The sequence below is a fragment of the Bombus vosnesenskii genome, unplaced genomic scaffold, assembly GCF_011952255.1.
Source record: "Bombus vosnesenskii isolate JDL3184/JDL3185 unplaced genomic scaffold, Bvos_JDL3184-5_v1.1 scf7180000016274, whole genome shotgun sequence".
Taxonomy (NCBI): Eukaryota; Metazoa; Arthropoda; class Insecta; order Hymenoptera; family Apidae; genus Bombus; species Bombus vosnesenskii.
In genome coordinates this window covers 1149815-1171642 of record NW_022884343.1, presented here as the reverse complement: position 1 = coordinate 1171642, position 21828 = coordinate 1149815, and the positions used below count along the sequence as shown (strand labels likewise).

Here is a 21828-nt window from a genome sequence, read left to right as displayed (position 1 = left end):
AGCTCGTCGTGTTTGCCTTTTCTAGAATAAACATTCTTCCGAGCAATTTTCTAAAAAATTACAAAAGGAACGAAACGCTACTGTACACGCGTAACGCTTTAATGAAATAAAATTGTAAAATCGAAAGAAAATTCTGTGTTTCCCCTTACTGGAACAAAGTAAACTTTCCAATCCTGCTTTTTACAATTAATGTTAAATTAATGTAGAATGAAATTAATAACAAAAAAAAAAAAGAAAAAAATGCAGAATGACTAAAATTGTAATTTCGCCAAAGTAGAAGCAAAGGAATTCGCCACTCTGGCTTTTCGTGACTTGTAAAAAGCGATATTGCATTTCTGACTCATCTGTTTCCTGAGGCACGCGTGGCCCACTTCCGGTACACGCTCGGCGAAGCTACTGAATCGAAATTCTCCATGAGTTGTTATCACCCCATCGACAGCCTTGTAAATTATCTCGACGTCAAGATTGATTTATCGGGCTCGAAGTTCTCGAAAAAAAGGGAAAGAAGGAGGAGCTGGAAACCGGAGTTAAAAGCGATACTTGCAATCCCTGTTGGTATAAAATTTCACGAGTTGAAGTAAAGTAACGCAATTGACGTTCCAACGTTATCGATCATTCCAGTACGTTGAAATTAATCAACAAAAGTCATCTAAATGTGCCAAATTTTACGCCTTGTGCGATTTGGGGAAAATACGATGTAAACGAAATTTGTTTAATCTTTAACAACTTTTTAAAGAAAAAGTATAGCTTCCTTTTTGAGTAAGCCTCTTAATTCTTTTTTTTTTTTTGTCATATTTGTTACAAAGGAAATTCAATATTTGCAAGCTAAAATTTGTAATTATTGTATCGCTATGTAAAGTAAGAAAAAGTATAGGAAAAGAAGTTACACTATTCTTTTATGCAATTTTTATGAGATTGCTTTAAAGATGTTGTTAAAAGTCATCCGATATTTCCTTTCGTATCTTTTGTTTGATAAAACAATGTCAAGTGATAATTAAAATGGAAATTAATTCGTGATAGGCGTTTACTATATTGCTTCTTAACAGGGAGATCCGAAAAGGCTCGTTAACGGAATAGCTTTGTCACGAATCGATTTTTCATTAAGCGATTAGTATCAATATCAATATATGCTTCCTGTCACACGATGCCTCGTAATTTAATTATTATATCAGTCTGGTCGTTTCCTTTTCTTTCAATCCATTATCTGCTCGAGTTCTTTTGCTTCTACGGAGCTTGTTTTATTCAAGGACGAAGACATCCCCGTTAATTAATTAAACGGTCCACGCAGTTCTTCGTTTGAATTAAAATGTAAAACACGATCAGCTAATAACTGTAAGAAAGAAATTCCAATCCAATTAGTATTTTTTATTAAAATATATCATGTATCATATATATAATATGTATTACATATTAAATGAAGATATGTGTCTCACTACTCTAGACAAATTGCTCTACTCTTCATTGCACTCTCTATGAATATAGTCTTTTTAAATATTTTTTAACGTCCACTTTCATAATTTGTGCTTGCCGTTTTTATTTTTGTATAACTTTGATCTAAGTTAACAAGAACGTTCAATCGTTTTTTCTTGTTTATAAAATAGCAACGAGTAATGCATAACAGTAACATTTTCGATACGCTTTTTCATAAAATCTACTTCTCTTCAAAATTTACTAATTTCAAAATATTTTGCCAATTGGAAATTATTACTCAATTTAATACGATTCAAAATATACTTTGTTCTACTATATTACATATTATATTCTTGTCTCTTCAACAGAGATATCAAAGATAACAAAGCGATTATTACAATCTTAAAAATAAGTCCACCCTATCGAACAAATTATGAAATAAAATCTATAGTTTTGATAGATTCGCTAACAATCTTTAATCCTATGGCAACTGAGCAATCATTACTGACTCGTGAAAGAGTATCATGCGTTGAATGGAGTTAAATCCATCAATTTCCTTCAAACGTGTGAATTTAAAAATCCAAGTTTAGCGATTACAGGACACGTTGAAAAAATGAACAAGAAGAGAAATAATTTTCCAGCAACAAGTACTACTTTCGCCCGCATCTGGGAGTGCTACAGCCATAATTGGATGAGGCAGCAAAAGCCCTCGACCGACACGAAAATCGTGATTTGAATGCCAGTTCTATTTTCCATTTCCTCGGCCGCTTTTTCCTTGCTAAATTTTGCCCCGGCAGCGGCAAACGACCCATGAATTTCCCAAATCCTTTTACGATTCGAAAGGCATTTAAATTCACAGCATTTTTCCCCAGCCTGTTCTCTCGAATTACAGGCGGCACTAAAACGTGTGGGACAAATAGCCAGACTAGCACTAGAGAGCTGCTTGGGGTCGTATTAAATTTCCACTTCTAGTGCGTCTGTCGCGTTTCATAAATTTCTCGTTACAAACGGGTCATGGGAAATTCATGGAATGATCGTGAAATCCCCTAGCTCAAAGCTGATGAAGCAGTATATTTGTGTGTGTTACTCACGCTGAATGATTAATTACAGAATTGGCGCTGGTACCTTCGTTATCCAAACACGAAATTCAATGTTATATGAAATGTTATCTCCAGATGTTTCACAATTTCCGCGTATTTAACATTCGAACGTCAAAGGCAGCGTTATCGATATGAAAATAATTTTCACGCCGGACGAAAGAAAAATTCCACAAATTTTCGCGAGGAAAAAGATTGGAAGAGAAAGATGGTGTGAAGTTACGTTGTTCGCTGTTATTTATTGTACGTAGCTCTCGTCTTCCTTTTATCTCATCTTCTTCGTTGGTCGTACTTCATCTACGCTTTCATTCAAACTCCTATCGCATGCCTACAGACTAGTATAGCGTGCTATTGTATTTGTGAGATTAATCAGATGGATCACACTGAGAGATAAGGAATGCACGGAAATAGTAAGAGCAACAACCGAAAAATGTGGCAACTGGTATACTTCATAAAGGCAAACGTAAAGCTTTCCGCATGGACAGACAGACAAACCAAAGAAACACGAAGAGAAACGAAATTCCAAAGACCGACGTAGATATATGGTATGTATGGCAATCTGTATAACAGCTCAAGATGTAGACGTACTTAGATACTTAGAGGATTAAGATCTGGCTTTAAGGAATGAACTAACGGTGCACTTAGACGATTGGTAATATTGTCAACAAATACTGATGATATTGTATTGAAGATACATATTGATCTTTCCAGTTGAGAATCTTGAAATATTAACAATAAATATTGAGAATATATATTAATCATTCATAATGGTTATTCGCAACCGAAACTTTGTAGGTAAAGAAATTAGCTCTAATGGTATAATTTTTCAAATTTATCTAACAGTAGTTACGATGTGTGCTTTAAATTAGATAATATTTCATTACAGGAGGAAAGATCGAATGAAAATATTACAATATAATTTTAATCAAACTACATCAGAGCGTGTCGAATATCCAAAGATAATTAGGGGATTTTCCATGGAAATGGAGAATGGCTTTAGAGGAGTAGCGTCAGCTGCCAAACGTAGCTACACTTCCGTAACTGCCGATGGTCTGATTCGATGAAATAACTCGAATTAAGCCGTGCCAAACCCCTTGGCTATGAGCTTAATCGACATCAAAGTCAGTAGTCGTTGAAACTCTCGACCTTCCAGTTCCTGTTAATTATTTTAGAACGTCATTCATATTTTCAACATTATGCACAGCATTCGATATTTATTTCTAACTACAATAAGTACTAATTTGGCTTTATTTTTTTCTTTTTTAAGGGAATCTTTCAAAATTACTAAACGCATAATCGACATAGGGAGAGACGTAGGTCTCTAATAATGTTGCAATTGAAAAATGTGTACTATTGTATGAAGTGTGTTTTGTTAACTTTTGTTAAAGCGATTTCAGGAGCCTTTGTACAGTCTTCAAGTTTTATTTGACGAAGAATAAGAACAAAAGAAAGGAGAACAAATACTTACCAGACGATGAAATGTTGCCCTTATGGCACTGGTCAGCCTTCATTTTCAGGATTCGCTTCTGATCGCTGAGGCTCACAGGTTTGTTAAAGTCTACGTTCTCCTGAAAACAAAGATGAAACATTTTTTAAGACTGCTTTGTTTTTTCCTAACTTGTAAGATCTTTCTAAAAAGCACTAGGAATGAAGTTATCAGGAGATGAACATGAGAAATTCGTTTTTGTAAATTTACCTAATTTCAGTGGTATTTGATATGGAAATAAAGGAAAATATGATAATTCAGATACTAATATCACGTTACAACTAAAAAGCCGTATTTCAATATAGAATAATTCAGAATGAAAAGAACCTGCGAGATATATAAATATCGTAGTAGCAAACGTGTAATTGGAAAAACAAGCGATATTGCAGTATTCTCGGTATTTTGATATTACCACAAGAAATAGCTCTAAAATTATGGAAAAAGTGAATTTAATTAAAAGCATTAATCTGTTTGAAAGTTAATTAATTAATGGAATACAGTGTTTTAAAACTAATCCTTCATAAAAATATGACTTTAAGTTTTCTTCTGTCGTAGTCTTCAAATCCTTTTGTTCCTTAAAACAAAAGTGAAATTGGAAGACCATAAAAATTAAAAGAGTACAGCAGGGTTAAACTAACCAGAATTTGGAATTATTTCTGGACTAGGAAATCCCTTACGTTTGCTTGCACTATGATCTGTGTATTAATCTTCGAAAATAAACCAACAGAGATCTCCGCCCACTAACCGTTTCCACTGCAACAAACCAGCCCTATTCTCTCATCCAATTATTACCAAACATCAAACCTGGTTTGTAATAGTTCCAGAGAGTACACTGACAAGTGCACCGGTAATCAAGACAACGAGAGACCCAAATAAATTCAAAGACCAGGTTCTTTCATCTTTTACGGCTCCTATTGAGAAGAGAACCTGATATTTTTTGTTAATACACTGTGTGCTTGGTCACAATGGACCACCGACCATTGTTCAATGATCAACGAACTTTTCCAATAAGTTTAATACTTTCATTTGAAAGCGTTCTTAACAATTCGCTAAGCTGACTTTGTATTATCTTTACATGTAAAATTCATTTTTTGTATTGTGCTCGATAAAATCTGTGACAACATTTAACAATAAATTTAATACACTTTATAAAATGAAATTAAATGAAATATCAGTAAAATTGTATAAAATGTAAATGTTATCCTATGTATTACAAGACTATTTGTGTATTTCATACATATGAAATTTATATTTATAGTATCATACATTTCTCAATTTAATTATCATTCTGCTCACACAGTGATAACTAGTCTGCGGATTTTTATGCATTTATGGGAAATCTGAAAGTACAGGAATGCATCTGATGTATGAAAGAAATATATAAAATATTCAAAGTATAAAGTAAAGTATAAAAATGTATATCATCTTCATACGACCTACGTGCATTTATTTACAGAGCAAATAATCGCATCAGATTATATCCCACTCGAAATCATTAAATTCTTATCCGAATATGTTTTCCACACAGCAACTAGTTTAACAATAATTCACAAGTATAGGTTAAAATCGGTCACCTTATATATCAACATACATACATACATACATACATAGAGAAAAGAAGACTTGTACATCCGATTATTTTTGTTCTACAACATGCCAGTTAATCTTAAAATATACATCAGCTGGATCATCGAACCACAGAATGCTATACTAGGATTCAGAAATCCAGCGGAAGCTTATCTAACAAGGTTCACGTGTTCGAAAGGGAAGCTTATCTCACGGATGAAACAACAGAAACGAGTTTTCCAAGTTTGTAGAAATATTTGGTGAGCAAACGACGGGTGTCGACGATATTTCCCATGCAAATGCGAAGGGTAACATATGTACATATATTTCAACATCTCGTAAGAAAATCGCCTGCAGCGTGCAATTCTTCCAGTTGCAATTGGAAAATCCTGGAAATTCAGTAGATGCCAGTAGCTCGTATGTTGCTCGACTGTGAAGTGCCGGGGGGAGCTGACTTCACAATTTTTTCCATTACTCGCATTCAATCGCTGCTATTTTCCACGCCCTTTCTTCGAAATAGAATTATAGTTACTTACTCGTAAATCGTTTTATCAAAGTATAAAAAATACAGAAATACGATTTGTAAAAGGTTGTATAAAAACATTTATATATATAACATTGTTGAATGACAACTTATACGCATATTGTTTTGTCAAGAAAGGGAAACGTCTATGATATGATATGAATTTCAAAACAAGACAATTCGTAATTGTCCATTGAAATTCATCGAATTTATAGAATTCAGTTGGAAGAAGAAAAAGATCTCTTCCTATCAACACGTTATTTCATTACTTCTTTTTCATCTTCTCAACGTCAAATATCGAGACGTGGATACATAAAGACACAACAATCGTCTCGTCAGCATTGTTTGCAATTAAATAAAAATAATTGAATGACGCTTCGTGTTCATAGCAGCGAATGCTATAATCAGAACTTAAAAATAGCATTCGATAAGATAATTTGATTGGAAAAAATTGTAAACACAATGTGTGCAACTATGTACAAAATTCTATATGAGATGGAGTGTACATAAATTAAAGTAAATATAGGATTGGCTGCATGAAAAACAACAGTGATACGAGCAACGTGGAATTTTTATGAAATATCCTATTTTTCCCGCACGATGAAAGCTTATTTCATTAATTAAAAAAATATAACGCAATTTGCCCCTGGACAAACGAGTTCTGGATAATATGTGTATTTTTCAATCGATGGAGATGAACCAAGTTCCAAATAGCAGTTTCCGTTTTCCCGAGTAATTGTAATTACGGTGTGCAATATCTCGGTGACAGATAGTTTTCTCAAAAGAAGAAAAATAAGGATTTGTAAGGGATTAGTCGTTGCCTTCTGTTTTCAGTGTGCCGTACTAAAATATTTATATTAAAGCTATAACGATCTTCCTTCACATTGTAGAAGAATGTTCTTATACTTCAGATAATAAGTCCAAAAATAACAACCACGCAGGATGAAAATAAATAACTTTAATATCAGAGTTCACAATTTTGATATAATACCAGAGCACAATTTTTACTTCGGATAAGAGAATGTTTATAGAACGAAGACGTGTGTGTTTCAAACTTGACAGATAATAACATTATGGAATGAGAAAGAAATAAATTTAACAGCAGAGACCAGAAAAATACCGAAGATCTCTACATTGTTCTGTTTGAAGAAAGGGAATTGCAAAATTTAATGCTAACGATATTGAGAAGTTTAATACACAGCCTGTCCAATTTCTGTTTAAACCGCATTTACAATGATATAAATTTGCATAAAAATTCATTTATACGGTCTATCGATAATTTTTAAAGAGTACAAATTCTATATGACATACATAAGGTAAATTTAATATGCCAGTTCCAAACAATATATCGACGAAGCTATATTTGAATAGAGAGGTGGTATAAAGGGGCTTGATTTTCAGGAGAAAATTCAAGCACCGTGATTGTTTTATTCCCAAGTACAGAGAGAAAACAGAAGATGAATGAGTAACAACTCTGTGACAAAGGGATTATTGATATTTACAGAGGATTTATATCGAAACAAGAAGGGATTCGTGACTATCTAGGAAGCTTCGATTCCACACTGTTCCTTCTATTTCTGGCTTTTCTTTCGGTGAGGAATTCTCCACCACGGTCATTACTCTCAACCATAATGTACCAAATATTGGTTCAAACATGCAAAACATTTTACTTTGAATATCTTAACGATTCTCAGTTTCACATTTCATTCTATACAAGTTAAATAATCAAAGTAAAATTCTATTTCTTTCTATTTTACTGAATTGTTATTATCAAAGCCAAGTACAACTACTGTAACAAACTCGCACGTTTGATGTAATTATAATAAAACATAGCAAAATATAACGTGATAAATAGCATACTATGAATTAACATAATGTAATATAATACAATATATCAAATAACACAATACAATAATAATGATAATAATAACAATAATACTAATAAGCTTATTATACTGTTAGTACGATAGTAGTTTGCCTATGGAACTTACGTAGCCATTCATGTTTCCAGCTGCGTCTTATTCCGTTTGCCCTTTGAATCAGCACACCGTACTCGTGGTCTATTTCCCGTACCCTGAAACGGATTATATTTTGTCAATTAGATACTATAGGCCACGTGGAAATACCACATCTAACAAATTATCTTTCACGACACATAAATCGCATACAAACATACAAACATACAATCATACTTTCCCTAATCTACAGATAATAAAAAGTGAATCGATTTTCTTCATAACAATAGAACAAGGTCTAAGTATGTAACTTAATGCAATGTCAACAAGTATTTTGAGAAAGAACTTTTCTGATTCTCTTTAGTCCTTCATCAATCTTTTCGATTCTTTTTGTAAGTATTGTTTACACTATATATATCTTTACCATCTTTACATTTACAACACACTGTCCTCCTTCACTTTATGTGACTCACAATGTTACATGTTACATTTCCGTAAATGTTTTAAAAATTACATAGCTTTTAAATATTTGGTTATAGTATACAATATAGTATTACTACTTTTTATACATCCCATGCTTTTTACGAACAAAATATCCAAAGGAGAAAGATAGCTAAAAAGATACAAATGTGAGGAACGTTATCAAACAACCTGTTTCCGCCTAAAAAGATTTATAAATCTAAGTAGAAACTCGTAGATTCAATAACAATAATTTCACTTGCTATCGTACGGTAAAATTAGAAGCCCTCACAATTCCGACCTACAGAATCCCTCTGATAGGGTTTGTTCAATACTGGTAATTGAATTGGCCCTAACATGGTCAATCAAATCAACAAGATAATCACGATTTCGCAAACCAAGGCTGAAATGGACTCGTAGGCAAACCCAAAAGGCTACGTCCTTGTTTGTCATTTTATTAACTCTCTATTAGTGTTCCAAGAGTGAGAGGCCCAACCCTTTATGAGGGTTTAAACCATCAGTCACCTTCTACGAATAATTATCCAGCTCTTCTTCCAATCGATTTCTCATCTAATATCAGGTCAATTTTCCTAAACTCAATTTGCCCATCTACTCGTTCTGCTCTGATAAATGTTTATTAATTAGTCATAATACAAAGTGAGAACTTGGTAATGTGATCTGAAACATTTTGAATCACTTCAATTGTGTATACGTGATATTCGAGAAAGTCCATTATTATTATCTATTATTATGACTATTCTAAATTATAATATGACCACGAAAGATCACAAGCCTAAAGATACCTAAAGATTGCAAAAATGTACAGTAGTAAATCGTGAGAAACAGAGTAAATTACACGATTAAAGTAACGATCCTCGTGTCATCGACTTCTGGGTCTTGATCCTCCACGTATTACTGACATCTGTTTTCATTGGCATGAATAGGCTACCCATTTATGGTTGCCTTTGCACCACGTCCCTTTTTACGAATTTTTTTGCTTTGCAAGCTTCGACGAGATTCGTTTCGTTATTGGCAAGAATGCTAGGCTTCCACGAAGAAAATGGAAATGCCAATGGCAATGGCGAGGGCTTGATGTCCTGAGAACTCCGAAATTGAAGTTACCTTACAACCCTCGCTTCCTTTACGATGAAAGGAGAAGAGTGATCCCGAGGAAAATTAGGGAAAAGAGTAGCTGCGATTCAATTATTTGGCTAATATTAGATCAGAAGCAGAATCGCTGCCCTTTTCTCGATAAATATAATAATAAATATTATTATTTATTCTATTAATATTATTGCTGTGTTAGGCACCGAAATTATAAAACAAAATCCTCGCCTCGAATTGTTTTTTTCTTAACGATTCTGACATTTCTATAGACTTCTGTCTACGAATCGTGCGATGGAATTAAGTAGAGTGTAGAAAAGAATGGGAAATGGAGAGTTTAATTAGTTGTGGAGATAGATACGTGAGAAAGAATATACTGGCAGGTTTCTGGGAAAAATGTTACTTTTAGTATCTCCTGAGAGAATTGTCCCATTTGCGGTGCGGACGATAGAGTTTTGATTAAAGAAAATGTCCAAAATAAAAGGAGCGATGGTAACAGGCTAAAAAAAAGTGTACTAATAACGCCGCCATATTTAAAGAAATCATTATAATAAATAATAACTCAGCAAAATTGTACGATTTCCTACAATTAATCCCTTGGAGATATCACTTTATGAAAGCATCAAAAGCTACCCAAATGAAGTAATTACAATCATTCTAACTGGAACGACATTGAAACTCCAAAATAAAAATCTTTTATCCAGCAAACATACACAAGTAAAAAGATTCTGATTAAAGAATACTCAGATCCATATAAAAGATTACAACTGTGCCAAGTAGAATAAAAATTTCAAATTGCACACCTCACTAAGGGGCGCGACGATAAACAACAAATAATATATGACAATGATCTCTCGATTGAAATATTTCTACCCTTAATTCACGTATTATACTCTCTTAAAGAGATATTTAAATCAAAGAACAATCAATTAAACATCCATTGAAAATAAAACCGAAATTATATTTGCGTTAGAACAGCTCTTAAGTCTCTGAGAAGAAACGAGAGAAGATAAACGTAATCCAGTATATATTGTAGGCTATCACCGCCAGGTTCTATCTTAGAGTTTGACGAGGTATTCAGAGAGGCCAACAGATTGTCATGAACACGAGAACAATGAGGAGTCTTCTTTGCAGTGACGATGGTCTCGTAAAAGACAGACTCGTAAAAGCCACGGGCGATAATAAAATACGGGTAAACGGCGATGAATCATGAATAAATCTGGCCTTATCCTAGGGATTTGCAAGCAGCGGATTCGCGAAGCCGCGGACGACACACTTGAAGGCTTCCCGGTTACGCGACACAACCAGAAATGGGGTCACGCACGCGAATGCCATCGCACCAGCCAAGCCTTTCATCCTTAACGACATAATTGATGATACTCTATGCTAAAATCCATCCTCGATTCCTACTACTGAGGATTTTTATTCATCTGTGGAGATGTTGAACATACATAGATGTACGCAATGCACAAATATACAATATGTCCAAAGTAAGGTGCTTATCATAATATTGATAATCAGTGGCTGGTGGATTTTACATTTAGCTTGGTGTATGCCACATGCACGTGTAATCATAAATGAACAGTCTCAAATTATTAAATTGGCTGGACGATTTCTTTTAGCTGTGAACACGTCGGTAACTCTGCTGTTGTATATGGAGTTGCTTTTCTCTCCTTGGTTATCCGAACGATAGTCAAATCAGGAGTCTCCAGTGTTTTTAATTTGAATTTTTTTTTATTAAAACGGTCACCTGGAAAAAGGGAAAATGCTCTTAACAAGAAATCCAGGGAATTAGTTTTTAAGAATTGGTATATTCGCGTATCGAATTAAGATTCGGATTAAATCAATACAATGGAGAAAGGAACTTTTAAACGTTCGCAGCAACCACAGAAAAACGAGTAGAATAAATGCTTTTTGTCGTGATTGATTTTATACGAACGACGTATTTGGCTACTTTTCTCTATTATTAGACCTCTATTATAATACTATGTATCATATCAGAAAACATTGCAACGTACATATGGTGTAACAAATATTACTATTCTATTTATTATTTTATTTGCAATGACGTTTGCTTCCCGGTTTAAGATAACTTCCAGCTCACAGTATTTATGTCATACAACACATAGTAGTGTTCGTAAAAATATGAATTTGCACTGATATCCATATAAGGCAGTCTGTTTATGGTATGTCACCAAAGGAATTATTTTTGGTCCGTCATGCAGAAAATTAAGCTGTTCTTCCAGCTCCTTTATATTTTCTTTTTTACGTTTGTTTGACTCTTTGTAGTGCATTTTAAATTATAACTACATTTTATAACAATTCTATAAGGAATTTTTATGAAATAATAAAACATTTGAACAAATGTTACTCTTATTTGGAAAATCAAAAGCACTAAGGAGAAACATTGAAAATTCGTCGATGAAACAGGTTCCATTCATTTAGTTACACAATGTTGAACATCGTATTCTTTAAACATTATTATTTCTTGTTATTTCAATCCTTGATAATATCAAAGTAGTAACAGTCTGAACCAATTTCGTAATAATGCTCCAAAATTTGGAAGTAAGTCAGTATCAATATTAATTTTTTCATAACATTCAAAACTAGATCTCGTAGATACATAGTATTTCATTTAAATTATAAATTCTCGCATCTAATAAATTAGACAATATCAATTACTAAAGTCACTTTTCCAAATGAAGATTGCTATTCTGCAAGCTAGACGTGCATTAAACTTGTACAAAAGTTGGAAGATTTATAAAGAAGTAATAATTCAAGGAAGTTATACATTTTCATCCTTGTAGTTTACTAATGAAACAAGCAGGGGAAGAAAGATTCTCTGCGCAAAAACTGAAGAAAAAGAGAAATAAGGGAAAAGAAAGTTCCGTACTTGAGTTTCACAAACATAGAAAAGAGCATCCCTTTTTATGTGGCTTCTACGGTCTGTTCGTTTCAGATCATTTCGATAGTTGCTACCACCTACCACCCTACACTATTTCTCTGTTTTTATCTCCGCAAATTGATTGCAATATTTTTCCTCTTGTCAATTGTAGCTTGTTACATTTTTTGCAATTACATCATATGTTTGCACTTTTTCTAGATATATATACTATCAGCCAATTGGCCATCTCTTCATTTTCCTTTTCGGTTGAACAGCATGCAACCATGTGATCAAAGACGTCAACTGCATCTTTGATAAGTGTTATAATCTTTAGCTGCGAGTAGCTTTCCAATTCCTTTGGTATGGTAGAATGTTCTTCTCTTCTTTGAGTTTCTCGGTCTTAACGCCTGCTTCTGCATTTCTATTTCAGTTATAATGAATTGAGCCGGATGATTATGTTGTAAATATGCACTGCGTTAGATTAGCCGCATCTTTTCTCTAAGAAAAAGATATTAATGAGTATTTCCATCTCTAAAAATTAAATTATGTATAATGACTAAATAATTGAATCATGTGATAATACATTAAATAACGTGTCATAAACATTTTAAAACAACTGTCAGAAAATCTACGACACAAATATCTTAAAGAATTGTGGCTTCGTTTTACGATCTGTTCAATAATTCAATTTCTGAATAATACTTTGGCAGACCTCCCAACAGAATAACGTCTCAAGTGAGAGAAATGAAATGTGGTTTTGTATACAAAGTATTCCTATTTCTTTTATAAAAAAAAGAGAAGAAAACTAGATAATAAACGAAAAATGGAAGTATACAGGAGCGGATTCCTGGCTCGTTAGTGGTAGAACTCATCACTCATAGCTGAAGCTTGTTACGGAGCACTTGTTCAAAACAACCCCGCTTTCCGCATGTTACTTTGCTAGCCCACGTTTATTTCCAGACTCAGCAGGGTCACCGAACTTTAATCTAGCTGCAATTAAACGTACTATCGAGCGGAGAAGCTGGGAACAGAGCTACGTAAATATCAGTAATTTTCACTGGACTGAAAATGGTCCACATAGTTCCTTGGACTCTAGCAACTATCATCTCTCGTTTTATATTGTAAAACTGCGAGACGCTATGGTGCAAAAATACCTACCGCCTTTGAATGACGATGAGACAATAGTATTGTGGTAGTTAAAAGACAATAGAATTCTACTAATGAAGTTACAATTCCAGTAGTAAATTTTCAATTATAGTAATAGAATTATAGTTACTATTATTATTAGTATTACTCATAATCTTTGCCTTCCGCCTTAGGATAGCTTTCAGCTTATACTTCCTCCTATTTTCGTATCTCTGGAATCTATTAAAATTATGGCAATTAAAACTGACACAATCTTTTAATTCAATAATATTCAACATAGCAGAGAATACTTTCCAAGTTATCTGCTACTATAACTGTCGTTTCTCAAGGGAAACTAGGTCTTCAATTTCTTCAGTATCTTACACATACCCATTTCTCATTCTACTCTGACAACAGAAACAACTAATTGTTCAAAATTTTATTCGAGGCTCGTTATGAACACAAGTCATAGTTGGGGGAACATTTGACTAAAAGGATATTCCAGGAAGAAATATGTAAATGCGTTGTTATTATATGGTATATAATATCTATAATATCAATAAGATTGTATTAATATTATGCGAGAAATAATAAACATTGGATTCATACAATAAAAAGGGAGAGGAAAATGATATCTGTGTAGGTTGTATAATGCTCTAATGGAACTTTAACAAAATGTGCAAATTAGTTAGAGGTATAAGGGTGCATCGAGGTTAAACTACCGATTCCTCTGAATTGACAAGCAGATTATTAGCCACGGATAACGAACCACCTTGTCTGCAACATTAATCTCTTTGAGAGATTAATTCTCGATACACAGAGGAACGTTGTAGAAACAAACGATCAGATAACGTGATTACTGTAATAGTGATCGTAAATAACAGTAATTAGGAGGATACAGAATCACGTACGGTCGTAGCTGCAACTCTCTGAACGACTATACAACGAAGTACAATAATAATTGCAGAAACCTATCCTTGACACTGGCGGCATAACAAAATTTTCATAATTATTATTCTAGAAATATCGACGTTTATTGAAGAGGTATGTATGGTATATCGCATTAGAAAATTGTAAAAATTAAGTTTTTCTACATTCAATAACGTAGTCATGTTAATTTTTACATATATAATAAATTTTTCTTAATTAGTTCACTTAATTTTCTACAATTTTATTGTAGTGTAATTGTATTGTATTGTATTGTTAAATTATTAATTGGAAGAAAGAAATTTTTTCAAGAAATTCTATATGGAGCAAGTGGGGTATGGAATAATAAAGATCTGGAAATAGTTCCTAATATCATAAAGAAGATCTTGTTTGATCATGGATGGATGGGCATTGTGCCACGTTTTAATAATATTCAAGGAGAAATCAACATCTGTCAGCCAATGGAGCACGAAAAATATTGAAGATGATTTACAGATAATTGCAATTTTAGTAACACTTTGAAGTGAACACTGTGTATCATGTTGCAATAATGTTCTCAGACAAATCAACAATTGTCAACCAATAACAAAAATTTCGCAGGTATTTACCTAATTTATAAGGAACTATCATACTTTGCTGATCAGCAAGCATTGCGCTAATTTTCAGTAAGTACAGACGTGACTCGTACTAATATAAAATTAAAAAAATTATATTGTAGAGCTATATTGCAATTTCAAAATCAGAACAAGAATAAAATTGATGAAATAAAATTAGGAAAATCTCTTAATGAAAAAAAGATGCAGTCTATAAACCAAGTAATCTGAAATCTCAATCAAATTCAACTCTCATTCGAATGGCCCATAACTTAAATTACAATTTTGTCCAACACAGACACTGCACAATATGATCCACGCTAGAAGTCATGAGAAGGAAGTTAGAAACTGGCAAGTAAACTACAAAGGGCGATGGGTCTGTGAAGTTGAGCAAATCTTCAGTGAGAATTTTTATAAAAAGTAAACAGTATTTGTTTGCATTTGTCCAATCACAATTTTCATTTGCCCACCCCTTCAGAAAAAGATTATCAAGAAATTAAAAAAATTTGTTATCAGCACCCCCATGAATTATATCCCATTTACAAATCAATGAAACATCTTCATGATGGTACTGCTAACAAATTTCTTAATTTGGTGGTAACCTTTAATTGAAGTGTGGACAAATAAACATTTTGATTAGGCAAATGTGAAATGTGGCCAAATCGTGGACAAACGAATACTGTTTGATTGTTACAAAAAAAAAAAAAAAATCTGCGCTTGGGAATATCAACTTCACAGACCTAAGGAATATCTTTAAACGGCCTGATGACACCAAAGACCATTTCAAGAGATCGATAGAGGATCGTCTCATGGAAACCATACATACATATATATAGAAGATCGTACATACGCAGAAGGCAATAGGTTGAAAGTAAAGTGGGGCCGATGTCACGCTATTAATTGGTTTACTCCGCAATGTGTCATCTCTGTAATTAATGCCCCGAAGGGCCAACAAAGGCGCGTTTCTGTCTTAATACGATGAGTCACGTGCCGAATGCCGAACACATTGTGTGACGCTACGTGGAAGCTTCGTGACGCTACGAGCTTCGTGATACTACGAACTTCGCAAATTCCAAAAAGCTAGGCTTCAATTTCTTCGAAAGGTCATGACAAGAAGTTCGTTCTGACGGAGAAATTGACAAGCTGTTAAATAACTTTTTGAAACTTTTACAGTAACTCTGTGATAAGAATTTAATCAGCTTTTTCGAGGAACTCGTTTAGAAGTATTTAATTTTACAATTTTCTAAATTTGCAAATTATGGAAAGCAACGATTATCGAATTGAAGATGTTAAATCTGTGAAACTTAGTAGCGATGTAAAGAAAGTTTTAAGTAAACAATATTAAGTAACTAGCAACGGTATAAACAACTAATTCACAATTTCGTTAGTCAATTAATCCACATTTCTTTTTGTCAATTCATTCAAAATCCCAATTTCATTTAAAAACGCTTTTAACCTGAGTTTTTTGAAACTTCAAACACGCTTTGATCTTTCACAATGGCCTGACTATTTCTACCAAAATTCCTATAGTATTACTACTATACTACTGCAACAAGGGGGAAGAATACGCTGGCACTCCGGCTCTTCTGAGCCACTGGACCCGGTAATTAAGTAACACACTGAACTTTGCGAAAATTGAGATAAGACTTTAATTAAAAACTGTGAACATAAAAAAAAAGAAGAAATATATATAAACGGTAAACAGTCTATTGCAAAGATTGATTAAACAAATCAAATAGTTTTGGCAAAAAAGAGATACAAATTCTGAATGAGATAACTTTACACTGAACTGAGTATCGAGGAAAGTTGAAACAATCTCAATAATATCGATAATAATGTAATTGATGAACTAAAGTTTCAAAACTAAAAGGGAGAGATGAAAGAGACAAAATTCAATCTCAAAAGGAAGAATTGAGAAACATGTCGTCAATTGAGGACATTGTCGCGTTAAAACGCAGGGACGCATATTTCAAAATCGATGATGAACAGCAATATTCAATTAACACAGGTATATGACGTTTACAATTAATTTCACATCTTTGATAATTATTTCTTTTCAGCAACGCGTCGCTTCTGCTGCCGCACGGGATGATAATGTTTATCCAAGAAAATGCCGAGAATGGTCAGAGTTCCTCACGCTGTCTCTGTTATTCCAAATTTCCACAAAAATATCCTGAAACATTATCCTTGCATAACATAGGTGTAATATGCCCGAGAGTTGTAATAACAAAAGTCATTAACATTTCATCCGTGATGGTATAGTGTTCTTAATAACGAGAGTACAAAAACAAGTTTGCAAGTTTTCCCTATACAAAAATTTAACAATGTTGAAAGATCAAAGGAGCTTTTAAAAATGTGGGAAATACACTTGAAATTAAAGTATTTCGATATTTCATATAATGCAACTATAATTATCCATAAAATAAAATTATATCCATGTTAAAAAAATTACATCTAAAGCCAAACCACGCCAGTCACTGAATTTTCAGTTCCACAGTCTTGAAGTTAAAATGTTAAATAGCAAACCTGAATGGTTACAGTAATTTTAAGTTAAGGCAATCGAATTAGAAAAATTAAATAATTAAATTTTTCAATGGATCTCCCGATTCGACGAATCAAGCATATGCAGAAACAATGTAGCATGTAGCATGGCAATGGCATGGTAGCAAACTACCTTTAATCATGATAATGTGTCTGACTATACATTAGGTCGTTCTACTACCAGGCTTGAGAATAAGCTAGAAATTCAACGCATATGCCTCCTAATCAACCATCAAAGCTAATAAACTTCCATATACCAAATTATCTGCTTCCAGTCATATACTGCAACAGCCAACGAAAACCATGATAAACGTTTCTGCTCCATATGCAGACATGGCACCAAAAGAACGTAACAGAATTGTAAAAAAATATTTTTCTTCTGACATAAGCCAAGGTTTATATGTATAACGTAGTAATCCACACGTGAATGTCCACAATTAAAGAAAAATGAATGTATAAAAATATCATTTAAAAGATCTCAGCGTAGAGAACTTTTGAGTGCAATGACTATGCAACGTGGAAATTCTAAAACTTCTCCTTTGTACTTTCAGGCACTTATTTCCAAACATATACAAAATTCGTTAATCGGTATTTTTTAAATAACCATTACCGGAAAACTGTATAATCTTTTTTAAAATAATCAAAATTTACAATTTCTACGGATGTATTCAGGATACTTTTTATGGATGTATGCAGAAAATGCAGATAAAGATATTAAAATTTCCGATGATGGATATTTAAAGGATACTAATTAACAAACTTTTTACAAATTCCATAATGAGCGTTTAAGAAATATAAGGGAGAAATTTCAAAATTTCCACATTATATATTTTATATATCTTCATTTTATAGAGAATACAAATGGAAAATTTTACAAATTCTATGATTTGTGTTCAGAAAATACAATTAAAAAATTGTTAATCTCTATTGCGAGAAAAATTGTGAAATTTCCATAAAAAATACAAATGAAAAATATTACAAGCTTTTAAGTAAGAGGTAAACCTTTCAAGACAATATCGAAGGATTCTGCAAATTACTGACACAATGCTGTAGGTATTACAAAAAGTCCTAAGATCTTAATGTACATGAGTGAGAAAACAAAATGAGAGAGAGCTGTATCTTAAAAGTGTTCGTTACTCCTTATTCTTTCCTCTGTAATAATCTTCAAGAAAGCTCATTTATAAAGCCGATGTGCTGCATTACAGACATCACACAGCTCGCTACTCTTTCTCTCAAGGGTAACTTTAATTAAATTCCCTATGTGACACATTTTTAATACGTAAATGTTGGATTTATTATGAAAATACATAAAATAGTTGGAATATTTACGCCTGGAGGATTAGACCAAACACCCTGACTAATTAATTACTTAACTTATAACAGTATGAAACTATTAAACGCTTGTTTCAGTGTCTCGCTAGAAGTATTATCTTCTGTTAATTAAATTAAATTTGCTTTATTAAACTTTATAGAACATCTAGGAATATTCTATCACAAAATCAAATTTTCGAACGTGACGTGGAAAACAATTTGAGTCAGAGCTAATTTTCACTTGATAGAAGATAGAACAATTGGAGATAGAAAACGAATATGAATGAAAAATATTATCAAAATATCTTCCTTCCTTCAATACTATTATGTATAGGGAACTGATAATTTAAACGATAATTCCTCTTCCTCTCTCTCTCTCTTTTCTCTTCTCTTTTTCTCATTAGTTCTTTATCAGTAAATCTACACATCGATGAACAGAAACCGCTTAATTTTACCGAACGTAACTAGAAAACATTTTCTAATTTTTCCTTCGTTCTTCTATCTTATCAGATTACAAGGGAAACAGTAAAAATTCCGGGCAACATTTATCAACAGCACTCTTGTTTACTACAAAATCTTGCTTCTCTAAAATCAAAGAATAATTAATGGCCTTAGCCAGGAATTTATTTGATTTAAAGAAACTAGGCGCATCAAACATTTTCCTACTTTTTCCTCGACTTTATATTTCATCCAACTTCAAGAAAAATAACAGCAATAAGAACTGGTAGATACGTTTATCAACAACGCTCTTCCTTGAGCCAAAAATCTGTTTCAAGTACACAGATTGCTATCGGATCGAACGACCAAGTGGAGCAATATGGTATTAACACCTGGCGTCTAGTTAATTAAAACTCACTTTACTAATGTTTTCCTGGGACGATTAGAAACACCAGAAACGGATTCTGGAGTTTATTTATAAAAGCATCAACTGCCCAACAGGCGATCCAAAGAGCCGTCGTTTATGATAGTATTTATCTAGCAGCATGGATTCGAGAACATTAAACTCGTCTCGAGCTCCGCGAATTTCCACCGACGACCTTAATAAATGCCGCTTATGTGTTCACTCGCCAGATTCCGTACTTTTTTCTTCTGTTTCTTCTCTTTCACATTTTTTCTTTTTTTTCTTCTTTTTTTTTTTAAGAACATAAAATGCGAAGGAAGTCAGCTTCAAGGAAACATAATTGCCATGAATATTTTTTGGCACATATTTTCATCTAACCAGCCTCCTTAGAAATTTATTTGAACTTTGAAGTTTAATAATCAACTGCTCTCATACCTTAGGCATTAAAAACCTACAAATAATTTTTCTATTGAATGTTTTAAAACCGTAGCAGCACTATTTGAAGAGTATCGAATAGAAAGTTACCAGAAATTTTTTAATATCCTTCTTGCTCTGAACTCTTTCGGGATGCACTTTATTTCTGAGAAACTTTATGCAAATAAATATTGCAGCGGCGGTGCTGAAAAACTGCCACAGCCCCTGACTCCTTTTTACAAAAATATTAAATATTCTACACGCGTTATTCTAAAACTTTGGCAAGTGTTTAACCAATAACTACTATTACATAATGATTTGATAAAAATATTTTGCACACCTCTGTATTTCTATTCAATATTAAAAAATTGCACTCATTCTACAGAAGGCGTTATACAAATTTTAAATATTGTCACTCACCGGAAGCTGCTCGGTGAAATGCAAAAGAAGCTGGCAAAAGATGTGTAAACACTCCTTCGATGGATCCAAAATTGATCAGAATCGTTGTTTCATTCCACATAGAAGTTCTGAAGAGATACTTCGATAATCCTCAAAAGCGTTCTCCTATGTCACAAAATGCAAAAGTGGTGGAAATCTTCATGAAGAAAGTTCAAAGCACCATCCCTGATTCCCATCATTAGTAACCCCAACCAAAGATTTATCCGCCCATAAATGACAATAATCTCTTCTTCTCTCTAACTGGATCTTCCTTTTAAGATTCTTTTGGTGGAGAGGTAACTGTTCCTTGGATAGATTGGATGATCGACTGTCTCTGACGACGCACTAACACGTCTGACGCTGGGCGCCGTTTAAGCGCGACTGTCTTCTTCTGGTGCTCTATATCGTCGAATCTTACGCATGTGCGATTTCCGATTTGCTCTCTCTCTTTCTTTCTCTCTCTCTCTCTCTTTCCACGCGAGCTATACGTTCTTGTCACAACAATACTCGGGCATAGTTATTTCCTCGTCGCTCTGAAGCTCCGCCAACTGTTGCTTTTCGTTGACTCCGGTCACGAGGTGAAAAATAGAAGAGCACACTGCTGTCCTGACAGAGAAATACTATTTCCTGCAAACTGAATTGATGGCGAAACTGAAGGGATGCTTCGGGCGGGGTTTTTAAGCCTGGAAAAGAAATTAAAATATAATGAAATTTAAGTTGAAATACAAAGTCGATAATTTCACAGTGGACGAAAAATAGAAAAGAATTATCGTTAATCAAAAACCAAATGAACAAGTAAATTTAATATTTCAGTGGACGTTACCGCGAGCTACAAGGAAAAACTAGTTTTCAAATTTTGACAACAAGATCGCTACTACAAATTAAAGAGTAACACAGGTCGGTTTTGGAAGAGGATTTTGGAGTTTCGATTCTAGTTTAGACCATCTATTACTCATCAAAGAACCATTCTAAACGTCCATCAAACTTCACGGCGGTGAAACTTTGTTTAACTGTCAATCATGAATTTGCTAAATTAATTATTAAATTATTAAATTGTTAAATACACTATTCGTTGCACGTTTTCTCTATGAACTAATTAACCGATTCAATTCTAATTATGTGAAATAAATTTCTATAATTGATATATATGTAGC

The 21828-nt window shown here is 33.4% G+C and overlaps 1 protein-coding gene across 4 annotated transcripts in view; it reads right to left on the bottom strand.

Annotated features, from left to right (window-relative positions):
- LOC117242422 (parathyroid hormone/parathyroid hormone-related peptide receptor-like) overlaps positions 1-21357 on the bottom strand; it is a 29634-nt gene extending 8277 nt beyond the window's left edge. For 3 of the 4 annotated variants that reach the window (XM_033509043.1, XM_033509044.1, XM_033509047.1), the window contains exons 1-3: positions 20657-21357; positions 8074-8156; positions 3976-4075 (exon numbers count right to left, since the gene is read on the bottom strand). In XM_033509043.1, the coding sequence (XP_033364934.1) occupies positions 3976-4075; positions 8074-8085 (112 nt within the window). In that variant the 5' untranslated portion in view covers positions 8086-8156; positions 20657-21357. The remainder of the gene's footprint in view (positions 1-3975; positions 4076-8073; positions 8157-20656) is intronic. The other variant, XM_033509045.1, reaches the window with a different exon arrangement.
- Between the last annotated feature and the right edge of the window lie 471 nt (positions 21358-21828).